At 33.4% G+C, this 17253-nt stretch overlaps 1 protein-coding gene across 4 annotated transcripts in view; it reads right to left on the bottom strand.

The window, feature by feature from the left end:
* Nucleotides 1–1499: 1499 nt before the first annotated feature.
* GABPA (GA binding protein transcription factor alpha subunit) overlaps nucleotides 1500–17253 on the bottom strand; it is a 35958-nt gene continuing 20204 nt past the window's right edge. For 3 of the 4 annotated variants that reach the window (XM_011358215.2, XM_011358216.2, XM_011358217.2), the window contains exons 6-10: nucleotides 15183–15377; nucleotides 11452–11505; nucleotides 10373–10513; nucleotides 9948–10140; nucleotides 4413–5005 (exon numbers count right to left, since the gene is read on the bottom strand). In XM_011358215.2, the coding sequence (XP_011356517.1) occupies nucleotides 4777–5005; nucleotides 9948–10140; nucleotides 10373–10513; nucleotides 11452–11505; nucleotides 15183–15377 (812 nt within the window). In that variant the 3' untranslated portion in view covers nucleotides 4413–4776. Of the gene's footprint in view, nucleotides 5006–9947; nucleotides 10141–10372; nucleotides 10514–11451; nucleotides 11506–15182; nucleotides 15378–17253 lie in introns of all 4 variants that reach the window. The other variant, XM_011358214.2, reaches the window with a different exon arrangement.

Genomic DNA, 17253 nt, shown 5'->3' on the forward strand with positions numbered 1-17253 from the left:
CAACTTCCACTTATCTATGTTACTGGCATGTAGAAATAAAATTGAATTTTGTATATTGACCTTGTACCTTACCAAACTCATTAATTCTAGTAGTTTATCTGTTCTTCAGGATTTTCCACATTGATCATGTCTTCCACAAAGTTTTATTTCTTAACAATATGTATGCTTTTTCTTGCCTTATTTCACAGGTTAGATCTTCAGTTAAGTGAATAGAAATGGTGACCGCAAATTTCCTTTGTCTTTCTCCAAATCTTAGGAGACAAAGCATTATATACGATGTTAGATGTAGGTTTTTCAGATATTCTTTATCAGGTCAAGGAAGTTCCCTTCTAATTCTAGTTTGTTTGTTTGTTTGTTTGTTTGATCATGAATGAATAATGAATTTTATTGTGCACATTTTCTGCATCTACTGAGATGACCATGTTCCCCCACCCCACCCCCGACTTGCTGTGTTTTGTTTGGTGAGTTACACTGATTTTTAGAATTCTGGTAATTGTTTTTAAAAAATTTCAAATTGTAGTAACATACATAAAATTTACCATTTTAATCATGCTTTAGTGTACAGTTCAGTATAGTCATTGCTGTGTAACCAGCTCTTTTTCATCTTGCAAAATTGAGACTATACCCATTAAATAATTCTCCATTTTCCCCTCCCCCTTTTAATTCATTTTTTATTTTACAAAAATTTCAGTCTGTGACCAATTGAATTTAAGTGTTCCTTAACCTCAGAAAGTTGTAAAAGCAGTGTTCTAAATCAGTTGGTTTACGAGTGGTAAAAAGCATTTTAACACATGCTTGGATTGCAAATTAAAGTTTAAAGTCACACACGAAAAAAATTAGTGTCTTGGGAGAACAAATATATCTCACTAGTTTCCTAACTGATGGTTTTCATCACTTCAGACAAGGTAAAATTAGATTGTGTGTTTTTTAAAGAAATTTATTTCATGCAAACCATAACTTCTTTAAGTACTAGCACTTGACCATAAACAAAAGTGCAAGTCACATTTGGTCCTGTCCCCTTGGATTCCTACTCTGGTCCTAGCTGAAGCTTCCTGTTGTTAAAAATCAAATATATTTTTTTGATTTACAACACAGTAATTTTTTTAATTAAAAAAAGGCTTTACTAAGAATTTCTAGTTGAACAATCATAGGTTCACCTTTTGACAAGTACTCAGTCTTAGCATTTCTTGTTATTATTCTAAAATGGTTCAGCTTTGTGGATGGGATTTATTTTCTCAAAAAAGAACAAACTCTACCATCCAATTTTAGTTCACGGAATCTGTTCATCACAAATTGATAGTTTTAAAGTATATGAGAATGACATATACATCAGATGTGAACTGTCATATTTTCATCCAACCGAATATCCCTAGAATTTGACACTGTTTATAGGAATAAAACTTCTTAACAACAGAGAAATATACTGTATAATAGTTTTATTTTTCTCATTTTACTATTTTTACATTTTATGCACAAATATTTTTATCTGAGTAAAAATAGAAAATAACTGTTTTATGTAAAATTACAAAAAAATAAAAACCACAAAGAAATACATAATTGTTATTATGACAGTAGAAGTGTCTGTATTTAAAGAGTAAAAATGTATGCAAAAATCCTCCTCCCTTTTACAAAAGACTGAGAATATTTTTTTTTCTGGCAGCAAGTGAAATATCACTGAAATATCAATATTTTTACACCCTCTAAGATATGAAGACATTAAGTTAGTCATAGGTTGTTTTGCAATTATTTCAAAAACATTTTTGTGCTATATCAAAGATATACTAGTTATTTTTAAAAGGCAGTAGAATAAAATAAAATAGAGACCTCACTAAAAATATTTGGAGGTATAATCCTTTAAAGAAATATCATAGTTGTGTTTTACCATTAATCAGGGGAGAAAAACAAGTAAACAATTTTTCCTCATTAACTGACAACAGATTGATTCAAAAAAAAAAGTGATGAGTTAATTCATAAGATCAACCACACACAGCAATCCTGCCTAATTTGTTTGATTTTCTGATGCTGACACAAAGTTCCAAACTTCAGGACAGCAAAATACCCATGAAAGTTGGCTCAATGAGATATTCATGTGGAAAACAAGTTTTAAAATAAAAGTTAACATTTCATTATTCTTGTACTTAAAAGGTACAAAAAAAAAAAATGACCAATAATTTTGTCTTTCTTCCTTTGAATATACTGTAAATTCTCCTATGGAAAATTCATTCATAAAAACATAGCAAAGAATGAATAGCGTGAATACTTTCTTCCATAAGTTACTATTTAATAAAAGAGAAAACTATCTGACTTTTTGATAACTGTAACCTCAATAAGGGCAATGGAATAGTTTATAAGTAAGTTGAGAAAAGTAATGGAAGTTTTTAAATCAGTTGGGGAAATTAGTCTCCTTACTTTACGCATGCTGTGGTGCATAAAATGGTGAGAGGCGAAGAAGAAAAAAGACAAGCATCTTATCATGTATGAGAACTATCTCTGTTCAAATTATAATGAGAAATAAAAACTGCCAAAGGAAGAAAATGGAGTGTTCTATTTTAAAGCATCTGAAGAATGCTTAAAAGAAAAAAAAAAAAGTTTGATTTTAGGGATCTATAAGAAATGTGGGTGTTCCTTACCTTAAAAAAATATGTACCTATAATTGAGACATACAGGCAGTCTGCCGCCTTGGCCAAAACTTTAACATAATATCTCCCCAAAAGCATTTTAAATGTAAAAGTCAAGAATTTTAAGCTCTTGATAATATACCACAATAGTATACTTTTTTATTTCTTAAAACTGTAAGTTACTTGTCAACTCCCCAGGCCATAAGCAGATAGTGCAAAACCTTTTTAGCTGTTTTCTGAAACTAGAGCTCCTGGATATTATTTCATATTGCTGTTCTACTCAGATATTCTCGCAATCACTGTGCCCAAGTTATACTAATAATTTTTCAGTCTATTTTGTATGTGTTTATAAAAAGGTAAAAATGGAAGTTAGGAATTTTATTCTTTTTTATATATCTACTGCAGGGTCTTAAAGGCCTTAATACACCGATATAAATGAACCAACATTACACTTTGTAGATCTATAGCACAGCACTTAAAATTATGATTTGAGGTTATCAGAAGAGGAGATCACAGATCCCTCTTCTCCTCATTGCTAAGAGCCCCGCCTTCTATGGTTCATTCCAAACCAGGAGTGCTGACAGCAGCAACTGTTAACAATGCTGTCTTGTCTGTATCCTGATGGCCCTTGCCTCCTAGTTGGTAAAAAGCATTAACTCTCTTATAAAGCTGTTTAGAGGGATGAATTTAAAGAAAATGATGAAGGAGAAGGTGCCTAAAGTAATATTTGAGAATCAATGTTCTGCTATAAGAGGATTAGAAGCTATTTGCCGGTATCTCATATCATGATTTGTACATAAACCTTAACACAAACAACAAAACAAGAGAGAAAGCAAGAAGAGCAAGTGAGCAAGCAAGGGAAAAAAGACATTTCTAACCATTTCTGTTTAGTGTTAGCTTGTAGTAAGTAGAGTTTTATATATATAAGAATTAATTTTTTCAGAACTTTTAAAATGAGTTACCACCTTTTGAAATATCCTTCCTTTTCAATATTATTATGTCTTCATATATGTATGTGTATATATAGGAAATAGTCAAATGGACATGTATATAGATATTTGTATATTCATACACATAAATATTCAGAAGGAAAAAAAATAAATGGAAAATTTGGTTTTAAGAGAAGACTGCCTGTACTGGAGGTCAAAATTTCCTTTTTAAACTATTTGTAAGTAATTTATTAATGTCTTAAAATGTATAAAGTACTGCTGACTGATTTAAAGTCTTCATTTCATCAGAAACACAACGACTATATAAGGGGCTTTGCATAATAAACCAGCATTATAAGGTAATTAAAAAAAAAAGAAAAGGGAAGCCAAACCAAACCAAACCAATTTTCTTGCTGAGGTATACCTTTACAGTTTTTTAAATCTCTGACAGGAAAAACAGAGATCATTTCAGAATTTTTGTAATAGTTGGTTTATTAGAATTAAATGCCTCTCTTAAAATAATTTAAATTCTTGGCCTGACACTATGAATAATCTATACAGAAAATCCTTATAATTGGCTCGAGTTAAGCCAGGTTTAAACCTGGATCTCCTTCTTCAGCACTGCTCTTCTGCCAGTCGACTTCTTATGTCCTTTCCTTGCAGATATATAAATTACTTTAATAACTTGATACTCTTGTTTAGTAATTTATTAATATTATAATTTTATTTGACTATTTTAGCTCTGCTTGATTAGATGAAACAGGCACACATGCTTTAGCTGTAAAAATTCGATTTTCTGATTCTATGTAAAGCAACATCTAAAGCAGCAGAGAGGGGAAACAGTTACATTTTCAAAAATAGGTAAGCCAGACTGTTCCCTGGAGATACTTCATTCACTTTTCATCCTCAGTTGCTACTGGCTATTTTTGGTAGGGCTAGACATTAATACTGACCAGTTTAGCTTTCCTGACTGTTAACGAACTATCCCACAATGAGCCTGCCTTTGCACTGAAGCTATTGTGGTGATCCTTTAACATACACATATTCTAAAATATATGCTCAAAGTAAAAAGATCCAAATTCACAAGAGTATGAAATATTTATAAAAAAAATCATGCATCAGATTGTACAGTCTAGAAATAAAAGGAGATTCAAATTCAGTAATAAAGATAAGAGCAATATTTGCTCTAATATTTAAGAAAGACCTGGAACTCCCAGAGGGTCCTGGGCTCAATTATCCTTTTCTGTTTGCAGAGAAGCTGTAGCCAGGGCTACTGCTGTGACTGGCTGGGCAATACCATGGAGCTGCATCTTTGCAAGTTTCTTCTGTTCACATTCTGTGACTAAACGGTTCAACTCTGCTGCACTGTATCCAATAAGAGTCTTCAAGTCACAGACAAACTTGTACACAAATCTCTTGCCTTGAACTTTGCAAATCATGTCCCCATCATAATAATACCTTTAAAAAGAGAAAAATACATCAGTACTATATTATTGGCCTGATACTATGAATAATCTATAAAGTATTATATTACAATATTTCACACGCTCTTCCATAAGCAGAAGCCTACTAGAGTACTGTACTATTATAACAGCAATTAACAATGAAGTCATATAGAAATATTTGATGTTATTATCCATGGAAATTTTAAAACATTATTTACTAAAATTTTAATGCTCAGTACTTTAAAACTTTATATACTAACTTTTCCAAGCATATTTCCACAATTAGGATAAAACACTGATTTAAAAATAAATATTATTAAAACAAAACAAAAAACTTTAGGAGCAGTAATAGAACCTAAGAACAAGGGCTCAGGAGTCAGAATGCTGAGATTTGAAATCCAGCATCTTTATTAATTACTTTTGTGACCACAAGCAAGCCACATTTTCTCTTAAGTTTTCATTCCTCAACTATAAAATGAGGTTAAAAACAGTATTTACCCTCAAAGAACTATTGAGTATTAAAAAATTATCTTTGCAAAGTGCTTAGCACACAATGTCTGGCACATAGCCCTCTATAAAATATAAGCTTGTTAATAATTAAGAACTCATATAGCATGAATAAATTTTTAATATACATATTCTATGGACTGCTAGAATGTCCACTTCTTTTCTGTTTTGTACAAAATCCTGTATTATGTAGCCATGCCTTCACTTTTATAAGTTAACATGAAAAGCTTTCCTTTCAGAAAAATTCTCCAAACCCAATAGGGAGCCTCAAAAGTCTGTAAAAGAGCTAGAAGAAAGAGACATACAGGAGCATAAGGAAAGAGGACACTGTAAAGTCCTACACAGGTTCCATCTGGGGAATTCACTCTAGCAGTCTAGTTTACTGCTGCTTTCTATGGAGATGGAAGTAGAGCAGGACTTATATTTACTCGGGAAAAGCACTTTATTTACCACTATGCACTGCCAACCCCAGTAATAGGGGAAAAGAGATAAGTAAAGACTTTTCTGGGCTGGCAGACTATGAAGCCTTTATTTTAAAATTACAGTGCCCATTTGCACCTATCTGACCAAAAGCTGTTAAAAGAAGGAACAATTATTTGTAAAAGCACCAGTGGTGTAAACTACCACATTTAACAGAAGTTTATTATAAAAGTCACTCAGTTTAATCGAGTCTGTTACTGAAATGAGTGACCTGTACGCAGGAAATTATGCCATCTCTCCCTAGCTGTAGAACAGCAAAAGCATAATAGTTATGTGCACTTTTCCAGTAAGAGATGCCATGCATTGGCCCAAATTTTTCCTTTTGTGCCAATTACATTAATATAGGATTTAGATCTCAGCCCACAAACCACCAACTGCTTGTCATCCAGTTTAAAATGCTACTGGCATTTCAATTTCTTAAGAAAATTTCTTCATAATGTGTAAGGCTGTAACAAACAGACAAATGAGAAAAAAGGAGAATGAAAAAGGAAAGTGGTTATATTTTGAGGAGGAAAATGAAGTTGGTATAATCTTATGTTTCTTGGTAAGAGGTGATAAAAAACATATACATTAAGTTTTAAATTTACTTAATACTGCCTTTAATCTTAAATCATACAACCACATATAAAAGCATTCACTGCATTTGATCCCTCTTTAAAATGAAGTAGAAAGGAACATGATAGCTGTATTTTCATGGATATGACCTCTTTCCTTCCTTCTTTTTTTCTGAAACTTGTATATATTTTAACTTTTTAAATTGCGAAATATATTACAAAAACAAAAGACACAAAAGTGAACAGCTCTGATTTTCACAAAGTGAACAATGAATGACCTGTTAACTATGACTCAGGTCAGGAAAGAGAACCCTGCCAGAACCCCGGAACCCTCTCCATGGCTCCTCCCAATCATCACCCTCCATTGCCCTAAAAGGTAAACACAAATCTGTTTTATGATAGTGATTTCATTGCTCCTTTTTATATTATTACCCAAACATACATCCTGAATGCTATAATTTAGTTTTCCTGTTTTTCGAACTTTACCATATAAATGCATTCATATACTATACACTACTCTTTGGGTCTGGATTCCTTCACCAAGCATTAGCACATTTTCACAGATACAGAGTATATTCTCTGGCATACCATAATTTACTTAATCAGTCTACTGTTGATATTTTGTGCATTCCGAAAGTGCGCATTATGCCACTTCACTTTCACAAAAGACCTATGTTAGTACCTACTTTCACTAACCAAAAAACATCTGAAGAGTATTTTCGTTTTTACAAAAAAAAAGGCAAGAAGCGAAAATAACATCCAGCGTCCGTTTTGCAGCGAGCCATTAGAGGCAGTATGCACTCCAAGCGGCGGGACCGCCCAGCTGTCCCCACTAAGGACTGTACTCGGCATGTCAGCATCACACCGCCATAGTTTTGAACTGCATCTCAATTTATTTTGTGCATTCCTGCTTTGGCTATGTGTGTTATTTTAGATTTTATGTGTCATTTGATCTGATTTGCTAGCTTATTTTTTGGGTGTGAGAATGCTCAGAAATTTTCCCATATAAATTAATGGTAACTGCTTCTTCACTTTATGCCATTTTGGCTTACAAAAGAGTTTTATGAGAAATGCTCTACTTTTGGATAGTGAGGGAAACCTGAATTTGGGTAGTTTCTCATTTGTGGATGTTATAAATAATGCTGTTATGAACATGTGAGAACATATGAGTACATTTTTATTTATTAATTATTTAGAAGAGAAACTGCTGGGTTACAGGCTACGATTTACATTCCTACCATAAGTGAAGAAGCATTCCTCACCAATGCTCCTAGAAACCATTTTAATTTTAGCCGTTCTGGTGTGTGTTGTAGCATTTAATTGTGGCTTTAAATTGCACTTCCTTAATTATTAATGAAGCTGTACACCTCTGCATACATACATCAGCCATCTAGAAAATCTCTGGTCTAAAATCTGGTCTGGTCTATTTAAGTCTATTGCCCATTTTTTTCTTTTTCCTATTAATTTGTAAGAATTCTCTAGACAGTCAAGTTATAAGTCAGATACATGGGGCGTGCCTTTCACTCTCCTGATGATGGCTTCTGATGACCAGAAGTTCTTAATTTAAATGTGGTCCAATTTATAATCTTTTCTATTAGGGTCAGTGCTTTTAGTTTTGTTTAATGTCTTTCCTCACTTATCAAAGTTATAGAGGTATTTCTAGATGCTTTCTTGTTTTACTTTTGACATGTAGAGTTACAAGTTACATGGAACTGATTTTTAGTATGATATGAAGAAGTTTTGTTTTCCCAAATGAACAGTGAATTGTCCTAGCACCACTGATAGAAAAATCGATCTTTTCCTCATTGTCATCCTCTCTCCACTGCCATCTTTAAATCAAATGCTCCTGTATCTTGGTCTGTTTGGTCTATCTACTCTAATCTATGGTCTATTTGTCTATCCTAAGCAAACAGCACAGTCTTACTGTAGTAGCATTACAGTAAGTCCCAATATCCTGTATACTAAGTCTTTCTTTTCCACTTTAATCTTCTTCAGGTTACCATGGTACTTTATATTCCCATATAAATTTAAAAATTATCTTGTCAAGTTCTATGAAAAATTTTATTCGGATGCTTACTGCAGTGAAACTTAGGTCAACGTAGGGAGAAATGACATCTTAATTTTTAATTCTAATAACTCATTGGTAATTTTGAGGGGATTTGTATGTATGCAATCATATCAACTGTTAAAAATGACAAAAGGATCTTTAGATAGTTGGCAAAGTGTTTGGACTGAATAAGTGATAAGCACATTGAAAATAAAGCACTTTAGTTACTTGTGAATGCAAAGGAAAACAAAAGGTCATTCTAGAAAAGCAAAATAACCATGATAAACTATTTAATAGTACTTACGTGGCCATGATCCTATAGCAATGAATACTAATCTAACCAAAATTTCCATATTGGGATGAGGAGACAGAAAGAGTGTGTGTGTGTGTGTGTGTGTGTGTGTGTGTGTGTGTGTGTGTGTGTGTGTGTGTGTAGTGATGAAAGGTAAATCATAATCTCTCAGTATGAAATTCACAATGTTCAAGTGAAACATGAAACAGCAGTAAAAATGTTTAGAAATACCGAAATTGCAGAAAAAAAATAGACATAATCCCATGATATTCCTATTATGTCCTACTTCCCAGATACTTAAAAACACATACTAGATTTCCATCACTGTAGTAAACATAATTTCTGATAGTAATTATATCAAAACATTTCATACTACTTAGGGGAAATTATAAATAATTTTATTCCATTCCAATTCTATCAGTATAAAGGTTGGATATTCAGATTTAGGGAGACTGTAGAAGAAGAAAAGATAAAAAAATAGATCAACATTTTGCATCCAATTATAAAGACAATATAAAGATGATATTTACATATTTAATAAAGTTTATACTCAGTTCACCTAAGCAAATAACAATATCTTTACCTATTAAATAAATGATAGAAACTTTAAATATTAAACATGTTGGTTTTAAATAGAGCAGTACATGATTTTAAATCAGATAAAAACAAATAACTTTTCCCCATTAGGCTATTAACAAATTCCTTGTAGTAATGTGACAGGCCAAGAGAGAGTGGAATGATATATTCAAAATACTGAAAGATAAGAATTGCCAATCAAGAATAACCTATCTAGCAAAGTTAACTTTCAGATATGATGCAAAAATAAAGTCTTTCCCTGAAAAACAAAAACGAATAATCAGAATATTAAAAAAAAAACCTCTAGGTACCCTGAAGTTATTAAAGATCTTTTTAAAAAGATGTTTAACATAAGTGTGAAAATTTATTTTTTATATATAAAGAAAACAATATCTTATGAACAATTCAAATATTTAAACATCATCACATTAACAACATTTACACCTAGAAGCAGCAGCCATTTTTTAGAAAGGCCTGATAGTAAAAAAAAAATGCTTACCTTAATGCACGACTGAGTTTTTCATAGTTCATTGTAGGTTTATTTTTACGTTGTCCCCATTTTTGTGCAACTAGTTCAGGCTGATTTAGCTTAAACTCGCCTTCATCGCCAACCCAAGAAATGCAGTCTCGAGCATCCTTGTCCGTAAGAAGTTCTAGCAAAAACTGCCAGAGTTGGATTTGGCCATTGTTTCCTAAATTGACAGGGACAAACATTGACCACAGCGTTATGAATTAACAGAGGGCAAAAGGTAACAAATAGGTTCTCTGGTTCATATCTCAGCCATGCTAAAATCATAAATGTTTTTTCAAATGCTGTCTAAGTACTGCCAGAGAAATAGTCCACAAATTTTCACACAGTGAAATAAAACAAAATATATATAATCTGACAAATTTTATAAATACCAGATGATAATGCAAAAATACCTGTTCTATTCCCAGGTGAACTTCTATCTTCTCCTGAAATCCGTGGAGCTCTCTGTACTTTAGCTGCCTTTGCACTACTGTTTATACCTTTAATGGTAGTTGGCGTAGCAGACTGCACTGATGCTGGAATAATTTGCACAGCTGCAAAGACAGACAAGGGGAAAAATTTGTTTCCTTTCTAATACAAGCAGTGAAAAAACTACTAAAAGACAAAATGCAATTAGTTTAACTAATGCCCAACAAAAGGCCTCATTTCAAAAAGCCTTAATCCACAACGGTTTTGAACAAAACTACAAAAAAAGTTCAGAGGATAAGGTCTGATGTTTGCATTACAGTTTGTAATCTAGTGAATAAGACTTGGTCTTCTAATTTTTGAAATAACTTAGTGGTGTATATACATTAGACAGTTATAAAATAATTGCTCATTAAAAATGGTTTATTAAATGCTGGAGAAAATGTGGACAAATAAGAATTTATATTCCACTACTGATGAGAGTACAAACTCATACCATCACTTTGAGAAAAAAAACTTTGGTACTACCTGGTAAAATTAAAAAGGTAGAAACCCTATACTACTACATCCAGAGAATCTCATACACATTTTGACACATACTCATTCGATGATGTTCTCAAAGTTTTAAAAATAATATACAATAGTGAAAATGAACGAAATTGAACTTGAGTATCAATGTGGGTAAGTTTCATAAATTTTAAACAAAAAAACAAGTTATAAAAGGACATGCATAGCATAATATTTTATCCAAAAGGTTTAAACAGGTAAAACAATGCTATGGTGCTTATGGTTCTCCATAGTTGGTAAAAAAAAAATAAAATATGCATAAAATGAACAATATCAAATTTAGGATCTACGACAGGTAAATTTTATAAAGTTTTATTTCTTAATAGTGCACAGTGTTATAGTGTACACGGGTGTTGGTTATACTTTATTTCTTTATATATTTAAAATACTTCATAAAAAATTTAAAAATTAGTTTTCCTTTTTGCTACCTTGCAGCACTGAATAAAGGAAACATTTCTTATTGATAAATAGGCCATATATTATGGGTATGAATACTCACGTTGATCGATTGTAACTATCTCATTCATCTGTTGTTCTTGGCTTGCCAATACATCTGAAGAACACATAAAAATTTCTGTTTTCATTTAAAACCAGAAATGCAAACCCCAATCCAGTATAATAATTGAACTTAAAAAACATGATCCTTTTAAAGGAAACTCTACAATTAAAACCAAAACCAAACAAAAAAGCAAAACATAAAACAGCTGAAATTTATTGGCATGATAACCTAAAAATATTTCTATAGTCACTTCACAAGGAACAGATATTTTCAAGAGAAATAACAGAGTGGAAAACTCCAATTTCTTTTAGAGTTCATTATTCAGAGAATCATAGTTTTCTAAATGTAAATACTTAGATCTAAATCTATCTACATAAAACCATGTAAAACATGGAAATCTTCCAGATCAGATATGTGAATATAAACCACACTGCAATTATTTAGATATTCTTCACCAAAAAGGCTCCCTCATGATAATCTGAGAAATCTTCATAATTTACAAATCTGTTCTAATATCTACTTCTGAAAAAAACTACTTTAACTTTATAATGTCCCTTAAAGAGAGCTAAATTTTCAAGAAAACTGTAGCTGTCTTACAACATGTATACAAATATAGCTCTCAATATAAGAGTTACATTGTCAAAGTCCCTAATGTAATCCTTTAGAGATTCATTCATTACTCCTCTATTACTATTCCCTATTCAAATGCTACTTTTTACTTCTCAAAAAAGAGGTATATTTCCCATTTTCCATTACTCTAGGCTACTTACTGCCATCATTGTGTGGATGGTTTTTTTTTTTGAAACTGAAATGATACCTATCAGCAGCAATCATCTGTGTACCGAGTGAGTCCTGGCACCAGCACTTCCAACACAGTTCTACTTAGGGTACCACACTGGGATCCAGTCCCTGACACACAGGGCTGGGTAACTAAAAAGAGGTCTGACTCCTGCTTGTCAGACGAGAGCTTTCTTTGGGGTTTCTGAGCATGGAGGTTTAAATGATTATATGGGACTAGTCTCAGAAAATTCTAGGTTCTGATCTGAGTACTCATTTACTGGTTGTGTGGCTTTGGTAAATCATCCAACCAACCCGAACATTAGCTTCCTCATGTTGAAATCAGATATCCTCCACCTATCACCTCATGAGGTTGTTGTGGAGACTAAAAGAATATGTTCTTAGGAAGTGCAGTGCCTGAGACACAGTTAACTTTTCAGTAAACTGAAGATGCTACTGTTTTATTCAGATTCCAAGTTCTGAGCATTCTCCCCAAGAACCGTTGTTTCTCTTGAAGAAAAATTCATGCCTTATGTTTGTGGTAGATTTCTCCTTAAAATTTTATAAAAGTACCTTGAGGAGGCAAAGTGCTATTGAAATTGTTCCATTTGTGATTATAAATGAAGGTGCCATACCCTAAAAAGAGGCAAAAGAGAGTCACCATCACACCACACAGGTGTGACCAACCTGTAAGATCAGCTTTTAAGCCCAGACTCTCAGAAAGGGTTGGTCTGTTTCCTAGAAACTCTCAAGATAGAAGGTGCAACACAGAAAGAGATGGTTTTAGACCAAGCTTTTTTGAAAGCTTGGTCTAAAACCATACAGGCATTGTAAATGATCACATTCCTCTGTAGCCCTCAAATCCTGGCCATGCATGGAGGAAGCAGAATCCTAAGAGGCAAAGCTCTGGGGAATGTGGAGCCATTTTATGAAGAAATTTCAGATACTAAAGGTATGAGGCAATTCTTTTCCTAAAGCAAACCCTCAGCAAACTGAGAGCTATACCTTTGGTAACAGAAGACAGATGTTTACACCAAGAGGCACATTATAAAGCTGGTAATACTGGAACATTTCCTAATTATCTCTCCGTGTAGGAGTAGGATATGGATGAAGTTTCAACACAAGGGAAGGTGGTGGCTCGGTAGGTAATCTAACACAAATATCTAACTTTTCCTTGACAGGTCATTAAGGAGGAAGAGATAAGACATGCAGGACTAATAACTACCTTTCAGAGATATGCTGTAGACTTCATTCTACGAGAGAGGCAAGAGTACTAGACTGTGCTCAAAGGAGCCTGTTCTGAGAAGTCAGGATTGTGCATTCTGGAAAGTCTGCCTGGCACAACCTTACATATCATTCTGCCCATTAACAAATTCTGAACTGAGCATTAGATTTCCAAACCAGATGAGACTGCGTTGCCAGGGCACAGCAGAGAACCATAGCCAGACAAGCAAAGAATTCTCTGAAACATTTACCTAGGCTGTGGGCTTTGTTACTTTCGAAAATAAAACAATTCCAGAGCAGAGCTTTTCTGAAGAAGACCCATTCTACTGCCAAAAAAAAAAAAGGGAAAGATACAAAAGATTGCTCTGTTGCCTATACTATGGAAAGTCTCTGAATGAGCTTTAAAGTTTGAGAAGCACTTGGAGAGACAACCACAACAAAGTGCTGATCTGGGAAAGACAGTGAAAACCGTGAATTTGAGAACTAAACCGTAGACTAAGCACTGCCCTTGTTCTACTCTTGAAAGTTTCTCCAAGAAAATGTTTAAGTAAACATGGCTCACATGTAAAGATCCTGAAACAATTCAGAATTCACCTTATTCATCTGCAGAGAAGAAAATCTGTGAAACCAAGGAAAAACCTTCAACCAGAACATTCAACTTATTTATAATAAAAACTGAAATTGGAAATAAATGTCTTTTAATGTCATACTTCCTCCCCATCTAAAATTTAGAAGTGTTAGTATAAGAAAGAAACTATAGATATAAACAATGAAGGAAAGCTTCTCTCCAAAGCTCGTTTCTTTGGAGATAATGCACCCTGAATGAAAACCCTAAGATACTATGGAAAATCCCTCCGCCAAAGCTGTCCCCTTATTGGACAAACAGTAGAACAACATACACGTTTTTACCCATAACTATTACAAAAACTAAGTCCGTCTGTCCCATTTACACATCCTGAAAAATATGTGGGTCTGGCTAGCATTTCTGATCTATGAAACTGCATTGGGCAATGGGTTACTACTGAGACATTTTAATAGATAGCCACTGAAATATGAAATGGATTAAAATTCCAACAAAATAATTTACATTTATTTGAGGGCTTTTTATTGGACAGCTGAGTAGTTTCTAATTTCTGTATACAGTCACTTAATCAAGTCTGTGGAGCAAAGGGAAACATATCCAGTGGCTTCCATACCAAGATAGTGAGTTACATACTTATACCACTTATTTCTTAAGACCCTATTTAATTAAATTTTAAAAGATACAATCCTACTAACAATGAAGAGAATGAGAGGGAAGCCATCTGTGAACAAACAATCTTAAATTTCTAGAAGATGAGCAGTAAATGGAAGAACTGACTGATGAAACAAAAGTCAACAACTAGAATATGTGAACAGAGCTAAGCATAAGGCACAGCATCTTATTTAAGGATGTAGATTTAGTGTTAGCCCAAGTCTGGATCCTGGCACTACCAATCTCTAGCACTGTGATCTTGCAGGGCTCTTAAGCCTCAGTTTCCTATCTAAAAAATAAGAAAAGTAATGATTTGCAGGCTTTATACAGAGACTACATAAGCTAATACATATAAAGCACTTAGCACAGCCTTATACAGTTAATAAATGTTAAGTATTATTGCTATTATCAATGAACAATGACAATGATAACAAAGTTATAAAGAAATAAAACTGAACTTAAGTTACAATGTTAATAATAATTCAAATTTTTATACATTTTCGAAGAAGCTCCAGATGACTCCAAAGAATTTCTCCCCGAGGGACTCGCTGAAAAAAATCTTCTTGGTTGAGACTGCATAATTCTCGTCCTGAAATGTTGAGTGTGTTGAGCTCTATATCAGTCATGCTGAATTCCTTCATTACCCAAACTACCCAGTGCAAGACTTGGTCTGTAGACCACTGTATAGGATCTAAAAAAAGAAAAACATTACCATTAGCCTAGTTCCATCTTAGACATTATATAAATTTACAGTTAACTTATCAGTACACACAAACACACATAATCCATATAGCTTGTTTTCCCAAAGTAAATAAACTTAGTACATCAAGTAAAAAGATTTTTAAGTCATATTTTCTCCTGACTTCTCTTTTAATTTCTTAATCTAAATTTCTAATGGATTCACTTGGTTCTACATCAGTTAGTCTGGAATTTTATCAAGAAAAAACAAAATGCGAAAGTGCTCTCCAGTGGGCCAAATGGAATAAAATATGACTACTCTAGAGAAAATGGAGTAAGTTATCCAAGTTAAAAAAAAAACTGTTTCATAGCAGTGTGTGATTTGGTGTGGTGAAAAAAAAGGGGGGGTTTTAGAGAGCTAGTCTTATTCTCCAAAATGTAAACAATGTACTCTTTCCTCCCTTTTGCTTCTTTTAAAAAGCTGGTTGCTCCTGCATTTACCCTTATGGTGGCACTTATAACATGCTAATTACCTATTTACTCAGCTGTCTTCTCTTATAACATATTAAGGTCTTAAATAGAAGGACGATGTCCTATAAACCATTCTATCTTCAAAACTTACCACCAGTGCCTTGTGCATACATTTGCTGAATCTATAAAAGGTGAATCCAAATAATTTCATTACCTCATCATTTTTTATTACCTAATTAAATTCACAAATGAAAAAGATGGCCATTATATATAAATACTTCATCGTTGCATCCTTGGAACCTAAAAAAGCATTCTAATCCCATAAAAAGCTTAATAAATACTAGCTGAATTAATTTTAGTAAAGGTACTGATGCATGGAGAAGATGGTCTATCCCAACAGTATTGGTTATATGCCACAAAGATGCATGCTATTCAATAAGAAAAGAAGTGGGAAAAATGACATTTAGATATTTATCAAAAACCGATTTATAGTAAAAATGAATCAACATATCAATACAGGATTGATAGCCACAGAACTGATTTTTTAATTTGATTTTTCTCACGAAGTTTAAGGAGGAGGATTCTGAGAAGATGGCAGCAAAGTTTAAAAATTTCTCTGAATTAAAAAAACAACTAGAGAGCAAAACCAAAAATTTATGAACATTTATAATAAAACCAGGTGACAAGATATCCCCGCGAACCCCAAAATACATGCAGGTGAACACAAAGCAGTGACAGCCTCAAGACCTCCAGGGTATTAGTATCTGTGCAGGAGAAAGCAAAGGGAGAAGCAAAGGAACATCGGATCCATTCTCCATTGCAAGCATGGGAAAACCTGAACATAAAGGGGATGTATTCATTAAAAGCACAACAGGCCAAGGTGTAAAAGGCAGCTAAGAGCGTTTCTGCCCAATCCAGTAGCAGCTGAGTACAAAGGTCTGCAGTAAGGTTTAAGAGGTTGCAGCAGTGTAGCACCTGTGAGTTTTCAAAGTGAGCCAAGATCACTTCCAGGAGAGTAGACCACATTAAGGAGAAACTGGTGGGAATGGAACAGAAATCCAGTAGCACTAGAACACCAAGGAAAAGGAAAGAGAAGGTCCTGATAAAAGTGTGGAGTAAGAGAACAGACAGGAACTGAGAAAGCAAGTGGCTCTATTTTTTAATGCTACTTAAAAACAGCAGCATAACAGAAAAGGGGGCCATGGAAAGTTAGAAAAGCTATCCTGAAAAGTCCAAGAAAGCTCATTTTACATGAACATAAAAAAAAAAAATGGCAAGATCAAAAAAGTTAGGGGAAAACAGAATTAGTCTGATTTCTTTTCTTAAATAGTATCAGGACTTCTGTTTCAACATTACTAATTGGCCATGTTCTCCTTGCCTCTTCTCTAAGACCCTAGGAAATGACCATAAAGGAAGTT

This window comes from Pteropus vampyrus, unplaced genomic scaffold, assembly GCF_000151845.1.
Source record: "Pteropus vampyrus isolate Shadow unplaced genomic scaffold, Pvam_2.0 Scaffold38, whole genome shotgun sequence".
NCBI lineage: Eukaryota > Metazoa > Chordata > Mammalia > Chiroptera > Pteropodidae > Pteropus > Pteropus vampyrus.